This window comes from Mauremys mutica, chromosome 1 (assembly GCF_020497125.1).
Source record: "Mauremys mutica isolate MM-2020 ecotype Southern chromosome 1, ASM2049712v1, whole genome shotgun sequence".
NCBI lineage: Eukaryota > Metazoa > Chordata > Testudines > Geoemydidae > Mauremys > Mauremys mutica.
In genome coordinates, this window is record NC_059072.1 from 57,941,091 (window position 1) to 57,954,696 (window position 13,606).

The window sequence follows — 13,606 nt, forward strand, 5'->3', positions numbered from 1 at the left end:
TCTCATCCAATGGGCTCCTGGTCTGATGTATGCCTTTCTGCTGTTACCCAGAGTCTTGAGGAAACTGACACAGGATGTAGGTCTGGTCATCGTGATAGCCTCAGCGTGGGCCTTTTGGAACTTGAACATTGTGAACCTGACAATGTGATCGTGACCATCACTTTGCCAGTGACTGTAATTGTCTTTCTCTGAGATGTGTTGTCCACTCAGAGTCCTGCTCTTAGGGGATTCTTATAGGCAAAAACAACACCCTGTATTAAAGAAACTCCAGTACCTGTCAGGCGATTATAATAGCCTAACAAAGGGGTAAAAAGCTAAACAAAGCCCGGGAGAAATGAGGAAATAAATAGTTGAGGCAAAACTCTTGTGTTGACACTATTCTCAGCAACTTTGTTTTTATTGTTGTTCTTTAAGGAATAGATGTTACCCTGTCTTTTTAGTCATGATTCTAAATAATTTTTTTATTTCTGAATAAGAAAAATCCTGCCAGTAATGTTGTTGTTCAGTAGCTTAATTCTGTTCTAGATTTGGTGTAATACAGTGAAGCCCTGTTATAGTAAAGTACTTTCCCTCCCTCAACAAAAGAGTCAGTCAGGATTTCTTTTAGATCTTATCAACACTTCAAATAAAGTAGTGTTAGGGGATCCTATTAGAGTGTGGATCTCCCCAGCAGTTAAAATTGTTCTATTTACACAGCGTAGGCAGAACATAGCCATGTCTCAAACCCTAACAATGGCCTTTGGGGACATAGTTAAATACCTTTAGATTCTGGCCGAACTACAGAGATAAATCCATTTCAGCCATGGCAAGGAATGTCCATATTGTAACTAGATCCCATGACACAGTTGTAGTTGCATATGGAGCCTCAATGCCTCCCACTTTACCTCGATGGTGGTGGAAGGAGCTCTTTCCATCCCTTGATATTGTAGGCGCAATCTGCTGTTCGTGAGTCTGAAAGTCTGTATTGTCACACCCTGCTATAAGCCAGCTGCAGCAAGACATGGAGCCAGAAATTCCTCCTTTATCTCCTCCTCCTCAGTTTAGTGGCAAAGTTTCTTCTTCTCCCCTTCCCTCAGCAAGAGCAGAGTGGGAGGGGGAAGGTGATAATCCCTTTGGAATGTGGAATTTGACACCTATCTAGAAGATAATTGCTGTATTCTAGGGAGTTAGCACAAGGAACCCAGTTTATAAGTGAGAAAAACTTCTCTGGGTGAAATAAATTCTCTCTCTGTCAGACTGGCACCTGTGTTGAGGTGGGGAGACTAGCAGCTGTACAGTTGGGTCTACATACATGGAGGGGAGTATTGGAGTGAATAGTGGGTCGCAGGGAGTCACTGGATCAATCATCAGCCAATCTAGTGTCCATGAGTTTGCAGATATTGAGATGAGTGCAGATAAGCTAGGCTGCAGTCATCTGTAGTCACTAGTGAATCTTTTGCTTCAAGCCCCTTCACAGAGTAGCTGCATTCAGTTTCTCTGTGGGATTCAGGAATTTAATTTGGGCAGATTCTGATACTCTTAGGTACATCTAGATATTCTAGATTAAATTTTGTTTTTGTTTTTTAAAGCATGTGAGCTAGCACTGCACTAGTGATTTTTAAAATCTGGTTGAGGTGATAGTTCATCTCAACTGACACATTAAAATACAACTTTCCTGTTTACACTGCAATTCTAAAATATAGTGGTTAAAATGTGTTTGCTAACATGATTTAATAAAACACCCTTTATCTATTCTAGACAACATATCTTACTCATATTGAGTAACACTTTACTCTACAAATAGCTCTCCATTGATTTTAATAAAGCCACTGAGCACACTTTTCAGCATGTGTAAAGGGTATGAGAATTTGGCCTTTTATAAGGAAAGTGAAGCTTTGCGTGAGAATGAAAGTCTGTATAAATATATTGTAGAAATTTGGGACTTTCGTGACATTTAACAATAGGTGGAATTTTGCCGTAACAGAGTTCCCTATAAATGGATTCCCCTATATTACATGAAATCTCTTCCCCTGCCCCTCCCATTCTCTCTTAAAAAGTAACTCGCGGGCATAGGTGCTGGAACTAGGGATGCTGCCACACCCCTGGCTTGAAGTGGTTTCCATTATATACAGGGTTACAGTTTGGTTCAATGGCTCACAGCACCCTCACTATACAAATTGTTCCAGCACCACTGCTCGAGGCAGAATTCATTGTATGATATGCCATGCCTGTGTTTTCACCTGGGAGAACATTTACAAGTATGTTATGGAACAGACTATACCATACTAGACATTATAGTGCAAGTAGTGAGATACCCTTTAATTACAGCAGTGCAAATAGCACCATTTACTTTGCCGTATTGTATATGTTAATACAATATGCCTAAGGTTAAAAAAAATCTTGCTTTCTATTGGATTTTAGAAAAGCAGTTAAAACTAATGTTTGTTTAACAGTTTAATCTTGCATAAGAAGAAAAAACTAAACGTCAGTGAAACCTGCACAACAGGCATCCCCTGTCTTAAACAACCACTTTAAAGTATCCCCAGAGTGTCCCTTTGTTCATTCTTTAAAGGCCAGTCTCTACTTTGCAACACATTTTTGTTGGTCCCTTTAATTGTCAGTTAAGACATGTTTCAGTGCTCCGTACATAGTCTTCAGCTCTGGCTATATTAGACTACATTATTAGAGGCGGGAAAAATGTCTATGTACTAGATGCTGTTCACACATATAACAATGAGGCCGCCAGTCCCTGAGTTGAGCCTTTAGGTACTACCACAATACAATTCATCATCATCTAGGGTGACCAGATGTCCCTATTTTATAGGGACAGTCCCGATATTTGGGGCTTTTTTTTTATGTGGGCTCCTATTACCCTCCTACTCCTTGTCCCGATTTTTCATACTTGCTATCTGGTCACCCTATCATCAATATTTTTTTTTTGGTTGTTGTTGTTAAAGAGGAACACAATCCCTATGTGGTACTTGCTCTTTGTGAACCCTTCTGGTAAGCTTGTCTAATGTTATGTTAATGGAAAACTTACTTATTCCAAAACTGAAATGAATCAGTCTCTCTTTTTATATTATGTGGATTGTTTTTATAGCTTGTTTTTTCTGAGTCAGGTGTAAATTCCTGCAGATAAAATTAAAATGCCCCCCTTGTGGTAAGTAGTGGTATCTCAAATCAGTTGCATTGCTCAAGTTTTAATATTTTCCCTCTTATAAAATGGCTTAAAATGATTGAGTTAAAATATATGTAACAGTTATGTTACAAGGATGTTTTGAGATCCCTATTATACAAAGATGTTAAAAATAGTAGTTTCTATCATACCACCAAATTTCCTCCCTTTTGTGTTCAGACCATTTGAATTTTTTTAATATAATTTCATTTTGTTTATGTATAAACGTATTCATAGTAAATGCCATATATACACATTCATTATCCCGTTCGTTTATAAGCCAACCCTCCAAAATGGATAGATAAAAATAGTAAAAACTGTATGACCCTTTCATAAGCCGACCCTATATTTCAGAGGTTGGAAAACTTTGGCTCCTGGCCTGTCAGGGTAAGCCACTAGCGGATTGGGACATTTTGTTTACTTGGAGCATATTGAGGCATAGAGCCCCTCAGGTCCCTGTGGCTGGGTTCCCCATTCCCAGCCAAAGGGAGGCACGCCACTTCCTGCAGCTCCCATTGGCTGGGAACGGCGAACCGTGGCCACAGGGAGCTGAGGAGCTCCAGGCCTGCAGATGCTCTAGGTAAACAAAATGACAATGTATTAGATATTGAATTCAATGATTCCATTGAGCAGGGGTCGGCAACCTTTCAGAAGTTGTGTGCCAAGTCTTCATTTATTTGCGGTAATTTAAGGTTTCGCGTGCTAGTAATACATTTTACATTTACAGGGACTGGTAGATGGAACCCCAGACTGGCAGCAGGCTGAGCAGACCGGCAGCTGGGACCCCAGGCCGGCAGCGGGCTGAGCGGCTCAGCTGGCTGCCGGTCTGGGGTTCCATCCGCTGGCCCCTGCCAGCTGGGGTCCCGGCCACTGGCCCCACTCAGCCCACTGCCAGCCTGGGGTTCCATCCATCCAGGCCGGCAGCGGGCTGATGGGGCCAGCGGCTGGGAACCCGGCTGGCAGCAAGCTGAGCTGCTCAGCCCACTGCCAGTCTGGGGTTCCATCTGCCAGCCCCTGCCAGGCAGGGTCCTGGCTACCGGCCCCACTCAGCTGGCTGCCGACCCGGGGTTCCATCCAGGCTGGCAGCAGCGTGCCACAGTAAATCAGCTCGCATGCCACCTTTGGCACACGTGCCATAGGTTGCCGACCCCTGCCATAGAGCTTTAAATCATTAAATTTTGGTGTAGACCTATTTATAAGCCGACTCTTGCTCTTTGATGCGTCACATTTTTACCAAGAATATTCGGCTTATGAACAAGTATATACGGTACTCTAAAATTAAAAAATCAGACTAAGGAAAAAATCTCATGGAACTGAATGAGAACTAATAGGCCTCAAAGATTCTTTCTATCCTAAAAAGGGCCCAGTCCTTATAACTTCATATCTTCAATTAGAGTCTTTACTATTTAATCAGTTTATACTCTGGCACTACTCACATGCCTAAAGTTAAACAACTACTTAAGTCTTTGTAATTTGGGGGCATATGTGTATATTTTAGTTAATTTTAAAACCAATGTTAATCTTCATTGATGGTAAATATACACAGCAATCCATTTTTAAATAAGTCTGCATGATAAACCCAGATGGTGTCCCATTATTTGAGCACAGTCTAATTTGAATCAGCAGGCAAAGCTTTTAAATATTGTAATTGACTACAATAAATCAGCTTGACAAGATTGCAGATATGCATACCAAGCTATTGAAAAGCTTATAAACAAAGAGTTAATATACGTGAATGGCAGTTGTTTACCATTTATTATTTAATGTACATGCAGGACAATATCTATTTTCAAACCTACAATTTAAAATAGATAAAATATTTTTATAGCTGTTTTAACAAAACAAATAAAATTGATTGTATGCTGAAAACTTCTAAACCAAGTTTCAGACAAACAAGTTGTATTGGGAGAGTTACTGAAAAACAGTGTTTACCCTGACCTATTGTTCTAACATTAACAGATACCGTTATATTACATAGAAGACTGCGGGATCAATGATTTCATATTTCTGCTTGCTAGTCACATTTTAAATGTTCTCAGTACAAGTGCTGGCTTGTCAGAAAGAATCTAGGAAGGAGAACATATGAAAGACAACCACATCTGTAATACAAGGTGCTTGACAGCTTGGTACAGTAGTCTGTTTGGATGTACAGAGAGTTTAAACAGGTAGTCCACATTAAAGCCATTGGGATCAATGCATCAAGAGGAAAAGAAATGCTTACAATTTTAAATAATTGGATTCAGCCAAATCAAATTGTCCTTTATTGGTATTTAGGGATAATGGACATGTACACACACTATTGGAAATTGTCATATTTACATATGGAAATTACATACATTTTCAGTATGTAATGCATATATGTCTATTCATAAGAAAAAAAATGTTAGCCAGTATTGGATCAAAGGTGGTATTGCTGCTTTAACATTAACCAAGCAAAAGCAATGACAGCATTTTTTACTTTTATACTTTTTAGGTGGTTTCAGACACCATCACAAGTTTTTTATCATGCAGCAACTGAACATGGAGGAAAAGATGTCTATCCAGGGCAGTGCTTATGGGAGGGTTGTGAACCTTTCCAGCGGCAGAGGTTTTCCTTCATTACCCACTTACAGGTACATATTTTCTCACTATTCTTTTGTAAAGTAAAATGTGGAATTTCATTGAAAAGTCTTCAGGTACATTTTTTTTCCTTTTCTCAAACAGGATAAGCACTGCTCCAGAGATGCTCTACTTGCAGGATTAAAACAAGATGAACATGGACAAGCAGGAAATCAGAAACCTTCCAATAAGTAAGAGACATGATCCTCGTTACTGATAGAGAAAATAGAGTCAGAAATCACTGGAAGAAGGTTGTATATTTATAATTTGATTTATCAGGTGTTGTTCTCGACACAGCAAAATATAGTAATCCAATATGCAGTGAAGCATAAAATATAAATAGAAAATAGGTAAGAGAAATGAGGGATTGTGACATCTGAGAGAAAAGGTCATAATGGTCATGTAAAGCACAGGTGAAAAAGCCACATTGATGTTCCAAGAGCAACTGAGGGTCCTGTGCCCCTAAACTTTAAGAGTCATTGATTAAAGATAAGCACCCATCTTCAGTAATGGAGACAAACGCTATCCTCACTATACTCTCCAAGTTCTCTCCCAGCCAACCGATATTATCTTTTTTATTATGGTGAATCAGCAGCTCTGATGTAGTTAAGGTCGAGAGTCACTTACTGTTTAAAAGACTACAATTCTAAATGCTCGAAAATCCACATACTGACATGGATTATCTCAAAATTTGCTATGCCTCGTGCAATAATTATCCAAATACAGGGTCTTTTGAGCAAAAAGTTGTCAACATAAAGCCCCCTAAAAACCCAGCTCTTTACAAAATCATCTGGTTCTTTTAAGATTTTTTTATGCACGTCTGTGGCTTTGACCCGCCCCAAACTGCCCCAGATTTATCATAGTTACTGGACTCAATGCCCTTTTGGAGCATTTCAGGTTCAGTTAGGAACTCCAGTTTGGTATGTCAGTTAAAAGTCAGAGTTCCCCTGAGCCAGTGGCTCTTTGTGTGGTTAAGGCATGTCAGTTTCGAAGCCAATGATACACTACGACTAGGGAGTGATGTGGCCAGCATCATGTCCAGCCATATTTAACTGCTCTACCTTTACGGATCAAGTACCCATTTTGCAGCTGGGTGAGTTGGAGGTGGCTTTTCAGTATGAGATTGATCAAGACTGGAACATATGACCTTCAGGATTGTAGCTGAATGTGTCAGTTGCTCAAGCCACAGAGAATGAGGTGCACATGTGTAGCAAAATTATGGCTTTAACAGTCAAAGGGTTTCCAGGCAGTATGTTGTGACAGTAATTGGCTGGCTCAAAGATGTATTTTGGTCATGGAATCTATATAGTACCCATGCACCTAGTTCAAGCCCTATCCTTGCAACTGTCAGAGAATGTCTTTTGTCCATATTCCTTGCTCTCTGCCTGCATTCTGTAGGGGCTTGTTCTGGAAGTTTTTCTCAGAGACCAAAATTGCTGAGTTAGAGCAATAATTGAAGAAAGCTCAAATTTACAGACAGTTTCTGGGTTTACATCAGACTGTTGTCAAATAAAATACCATTAATTAAACAGAGGAAAGATAAACTACTTTAGGAAGAAGTTAGGGTAATGAACCATGAAACTGAGTGTGATCAAAGGAAACTCATGTCACTTAGTTCAGGGGAACTTGATACACAGCCCCCCTAACATGAGCTGCTCAAACATTTCCAGATTCTTATAATTTTTGGGGACCAAAGCAAGGGAGTATTGGGGGGTCAAAGTAGTGAGGAGAAATGTGACTGTGTATGTGTTGGAGCTGTACAGGTTGGGAGAGTGCAGCATTAGCGTTCTGCCTCTTTTGCCTTATAGTTGTGCTCTGGCACAGCTACAGAGGAGCCAGCACACCCCGAGATAATGGCCCACATTATAGCAAGGAATTGTTTAAACACCATTTTTTTGAAAACTCATTGCCTTCAAGGAGACCTCTGCTGTCTGGAAACTCAGAAGTGCTCACTGAGCAGGACTCTTAGGAGGGAAAGTAGGGCGCCTTCCCCTCCAGCGCAGAGAGTGGAATGAGGAACTGAGAATGGGCACGTTTGGTGCGTGGCACGATGCACAGCACTGAGATCATAGTTAGGAGCTGAGAACAGGCATTCTCAGAGCATGCATTGCATAGACCCAGAAGCTCTGAGACCTTGGTGGTGGGGTGGAAACACCTACTGAGTTGAAAGGAGCAATTCGCACCTCTTAGACCTATTTTTTCAGGCTATCTGCATCTCCATGGGTGTTCTTATTTAGCTGAGAATATCTCATTGACATGAATGGGCCACTTCATACCTCTCAGAGCCTCTTGTGCTGCAGAGGGATGTGTAGAGATCCTTCCCCATACGCTGACTAGGCCCAGATTTGGGGAAGGACGGACTCTACATATCCACTGTCATGCCCCTTCCTGCCTCCAGATGGCACATGTGCTCCTCGTAGCCCCCATCACCACCACCCAGACCTCCTCCAAGCTTTCCAGGGACATGGAATGACAAGGAGGAATGTGGAGTTGGTGTGCATGTGAGGCGCTCAGAGCAGCAGGGGACAAGGAGTAGGTGGTTAGAGCAGTGCAGGGAATGTTGGAGCATGACTGAGCAATGGTGAGGAACATGGGTCAGAGCAGTGAGGAGAGATGTTGGGATGATGTAGCAGTGCAGGGAACAGTGGGATGGGAAGAGGGGGGAAGTCTGAGCTTTGCAGTGGAAAAATAGGGAGGCTTTCAGCTCTGTCCCCCCACGCTCCTCACATCCATTCCCTTCATATCTGCCTTCCCCTTTCAAAAATATCCCCAGTGACTCCATGCTAGTCCGTAAACTGTTCTTGTGTCTTCTCGCCGAATCCTTCACCTGTGGAGAGGTGGACTAGAAGGGATAATTGAGCTGTGCTGGACACAGAGTTTACTGTTTTAAATGGCATTTGGGTAGCCGCTATCCTCATTCATTTTAAATCTTGGCTGATAACGCATACCTTCAAACAGTCATCAGAAAGCTAGCCTGTTCTGAAGTGTACTAGTGTTGATTAGTTAGAAAGCTATTTTTCCTTTACAGATGTCTTCTATGAAATGCAGTGGTTCTCTGAGAGAGGTGTATTTTCTCACCTTCTCCTAACTAATCCTGGGGCACTTGTGAGCCACCGTTTTCCCCTGTTGAACCAAAAGGCAAATTGCATGAGTGTTGAGCACTGAGAACTCCTTTACCTGTGAGCTCCAAAGAGGTTAAAAATAAAAACCTAGCAAGAGTAACTGTCTTGATAAAGATAAATGTGCTAGAAAGCAGCACATAATGCTTTTATACCTATATCTTTTCTTTATCAATGTAGGCAGCCAACTGCAGGAGGTAGTACCTCTACTCCGAGAGCACAGAAGGCTATTGTGAATCATCCTAGTGCTGCCCTCATGGCACTAAGAAGGGGATCAAGAAACCTTGTCTTCAGAGATTTCACAGTAAGGAGCATTTAGATTGTGTATTTGAAATTAATGGTTGACTGATTTGTTTTTAATATGATTTTATTTCTTTTTTAGGATGAAAAAGAGGGGCCAATAACTAAACACATCCGATTAACAGCTGCCTTAATATTAAAAAATATTGGTAAATATTCAGAATGTGGTCGCAGGTGAGCAATCTTGTAATTCTTCTAATATAATACAGTGGGAACATGTTGCTTCCATGCTGTGTTAATACCTTTTAGGTTCCAGATGACAGGTGGATTTTATATTTAATAATTTTAAAAACAATTTCCAAATAGGATTCCACCGTAATGTGGCTACCTGATTAATATGTTAGCTTTATGTAATACAAAATTACATAGAAGTGATGACATAAAGGAAAGTGTAAAAGTGAGCGAAATGGCATTTGAAACTAATTTCATCTTCTACATCTTGCACAAGTTGAAGTAAAACATCTAATTTGCCAAAATGGATGATGATACAACAGAGGAACAGAAGAGGTTACAAAATTGTTTGCGTCTCTGTTTGCAAGCTGTTTAGGAGGCGAAGTGTCCTCCAATAAATACATTAGGAGAAATGATGTAACCTTGTGTAGTTTATCCACATGATTATATTAGTTTAGTAGGTCGACTAGAAGCATAGTTATATTAGAATCTCTAAGCGGGAAGATTACAAGATCAATATCTGATGAGATGTAGACCTAGAAATTCTTACTTTAGAAAGCAGTAGTGAAACTGAAGACTGCTTTTATTAGCCCAAAATAGAAATGTCTCTATTTTAAAAAGTATATTTTAAAGAGTTATTAACATAGTATATAGTTAATTATTATGAACTTTGCTACTTTCTGCCATTTTCAGAAGCACAACTTCTTGATATGTTTACACTATTTGGTTCCTTTCATGGGCACGAAGTATACTTTATCTGTGCAATAAGTGAGGTCCAATATTTTCAAAAGTGACCAGTGATTTGGGCTGCTTCAATTTTTGGGTGCCCAATCTGAGACACCTTAAAGGGACCTATTTTTGTTTGTTTTGTTGTCAGCAAGTGAATGCTCAACAAGTTCTGAAAACCCAGGCTCCTTTAAAATGTGTCGTGTTGGCCATAACATCTTATCCCGACTTGAAAAATAGCTAAATGATCTTCTACAGGTTACCTATTTATTCTTCTTTGAGTACTTGCTCATGTCCATTCCATTGTAGGTGTGTGTGCTTGTTTTTCCTTCAGTGGTATCCATAGGGGACCGGCTCTGACGCTTTCTGGAAAGGTGCGCATAGGCACTGGTATAAGGGGCGCCGCCGGCTCCCCATCCCTCAGTTCCTTCTTACCTACCAGTGACGGTGCTGGAACGTCTCCTTGCCTCAGCAAGCTTTCTTTCTCAACTGTGCCTAGTTGTGAATTCTCTTCTATATAGTTGTTAGAAAGTTTGAGTAGTGTATTACTTCCCTTAGTGTATAAGTTAGAAATAGTTAGTCCCCTGCAGGACTTAGCCTAGGGATGGGACTTGGGCATGCCCCAGGGCTTTAAGCCTTGCGACCACTGCAAAAAACCTGTGGCAGTCAGTGATCCCCATCAAAGCTGTCTTAAATGTTTGAGGGAGACCCACATGAGTGACAAATGTCGCAGTTGTAAGAGTTTCAAGCACTGAACCAAAAAGGAGCAGGACATTCAACTAAGAGCACTCCTTATGGAGTTGGTCCTCGCACTGGCCTCAGAGCTGGCCAGATTGGACAGCGCTTCAAGTACCGCAGCTTCAGTGTGGAGTGCGCCACCGCCACCGGCTTCTGACCGGCGCTGATCCCCGTCCCCTGTACCGGATAAAAAGCAGAGAAAGCCCGGCAGAGGGCGTTCTCCTACATCCCATAAAGGGAAGGAGAGAGCCGGAGGAGAGCAAAGACCCGCATGGGGCAGCTCTTCCTCTCTGGACAGTGGCCAGGCTTCAGCACCTGTTGAGCTGTCAAGCCCCCTTCATGACCTGCCCACCACCCCACGAAGCAGCAGAGGCAGTCAGCACCCAGCAGTGCTGTCCACGCCGGAAGCCTTTCAGGCCCACAAGGATCAGCTAGGTGCCCTGTTCGAGGGTTAAACCCGTTCTGGGACCTTTCCAGCAGTCCCCATTGGTGTGGCACTGCTCCCTGACACAGGGAGTGCCCCACCAGAACAGCGCCACCAGCTTACCTGTCAGAGTTCCCCGCATCATTCCCCAAACTCTAGACAGCATTCCCCAGGATCCCGACATCGTTTGCCGGCTGTGTGGCACAGACCTGTGGAGGTGTGTTGCCAGTCCCCAGAGTCCCAGCACCGGTCCCTGGAGCAGCAGGGTCGATCTCCAAGCTTGTGGCACCGCTCCAGAGTCCAGATGCTGGTGCCCAGAGTCCAGTCACCAGTCTCCAATTTGCCAGTATGGATCCCTGCAGGCAAGGCATCAATCCTGTGAGCCAGGATGTCAGTTCTCCCGATCCATGGAACGGCCTCCATGTTCTATGTCAACAGGCAAGGGGAACTCATTCAGCGGCTCTGTGCCAGGAAGCCCTTTGCCTGTGGGACTTCTGCATCCGACATGCAATCCAGTTAGAAGGTCCACACCTCCCCCGCATCTGGAACATGCTATTGGATCGCCTCATCAGGTCCTTCTTCTCTCACCACGAGTGGTCCCTCCACTTGGAGGTTGTCAGGATGCTCTTCCAGAAGTGAGGAGCTCCCCAAGTGGACCTGTTCTCCACCAGGCAGAACAGAAAGTGTCATTAGTTCTGCTCCCTGCAAGGCCTCAGCAGAGGTTCACTCTCTGATGCCTTGGTCAGGAGACCTGATGTACGCCTTTCCGCTGATCCCACTCCTCAGCAAAGTCCTCCTAAAGATACAGGGGGACAAGGCACAGGTCATTATGATTGCCCCAGCATGGCCTTGCCAGCATTGGTTCAGTATGGTCATGGACCTGGCTGTAGCAGCCCCGTGGTCACTTCCCAGCCACCTGGACCTGCTCTCACAGGATCATGGTCAGTTGCTGCACCCAAACCTCACCTCACTCCACCTCGCAGCTTGGATGCTGCATGGCTGAATCAGAGGAAGAAGCTTATTCTAGTCAGGAACAGCAGGTTCTCTTGGAGAGCAGGAAGCCCACCACCAGAGCAACTTAACTGGCAAAGTGGAAGCGTATCTCATGCTGGGCAACAGAGCCGAGTATCTCCCCAACTAAGTTGTCTCTGCAGTCCATTCTGGATTATCTGCTTCATTTAAAGCACCAGGGCCTCGCCTCCTCTTCGATCAAGATTTACCTGGCAGCTATATCAGCCTTCCACCCTTGCATCCAGCATAGATCAGTATTCTTACATGACATGATGATTAGGTTCCTGAAAGGCCTTGAAAGGCTCTTTCCTCTGGTCCGGGACCCGGTCCCCCAATCGGGCCTCAGCTTGGTCCTCTCCAGTCTCACCGGCCCACCCTTTGAGCGTATGGCTTCTTGTTTCCTTTCCCACATGTCGTGGAAGTTGCATTCCTTGTAACTATTACCTCATCAAGATGTCTCCCGAAAATTAAAGCCCTCACTTCGGAGCCCCCGCATATGATATTTTACAAGGGCAAGGTGAAACTGCAGCCCCATCTGGGCCTTCCTGCCAAAGGTGGTGTCACACTTCCATGTCAACCAGGATATCTTCCTCCCGATGTTCTGTCCAAAGCCTCACACAGCCAATGAGGAGAGGCAGCTGCACACTAAATGTCAGACGCGCCCTGGTGTTCTACCTGGAATGCACCAAGCCCTTCTGCAGATAGACCCTGCTCATTATCACAATAGCTGACAGGATGAAGGGCCTTCCAGTGTCCTCTCAGAGGATTTTGAATTAGATCACCATCTGCATCCGTACTTGTTACAAGTTGGTGTAGGCTGTGCCTCTACCGATAGTGAAGGCTCACTCGACTAGGGCTCAGGCATCTTCAGCTGCCTTTGTAGCGCATTTCCCTATCCAAGACAACTGCAGGTCCACAACGCGATCTTCGGTACACACGTTCACAACGCATTACGCCATCACCCAGCAAGCCAGAAATTACACTTGATTTGGCAGAGCTGTGCTGTAATCGACACATCCATGAACCCCTACCCATCTCTGGTGGTACTGCTTGGGAGTCACCTACAACGGAATGGACATGTGCAAGCACTCAAAGAAGATAAGATGGTTACCTTTCGTAACTGTTGTTCTTCGAGATATGTTGCTCATGTCCATTCCATGACCTACCCTCCTTCCTCTCTGTCCGAGTTCCGGCAAGAAGGAACTGAGGGAGCGGGGAACCGGTGGCACCCCTTATAGCGGTGCATACATGCGCCACTCTAGAGGGCACCAGAGCTGGTCCCCTATGGATACCGCTGAGGGAAAAACTTCAACCACCTACAATGGAATGGACATGAGCAACACATCTCGAAGAACAACAGTTCCC

At 43.5% G+C, this 13,606-nt stretch overlaps 1 protein-coding gene across 1 annotated transcript in view; it reads left to right on the plus strand.

Moving 5' to 3' along the window:
* Positions 1-13,606, plus strand: part of ARID2 (AT-rich interaction domain 2) — a 146,495-nt gene that overhangs the window by 129,401 nt on the left and 3,488 nt on the right. The window contains exons 17-20 of the mRNA XM_045032493.1: positions 5,628-5,766; positions 5,858-5,943; positions 9,052-9,175; positions 9,254-9,345. Of these exons, the coding sequence (XP_044888428.1) occupies positions 5,628-5,766; positions 5,858-5,943; positions 9,052-9,175; positions 9,254-9,345 (441 nt within the window). The remainder of the gene's footprint in view (positions 1-5,627; positions 5,767-5,857; positions 5,944-9,051; positions 9,176-9,253; positions 9,346-13,606) is intronic.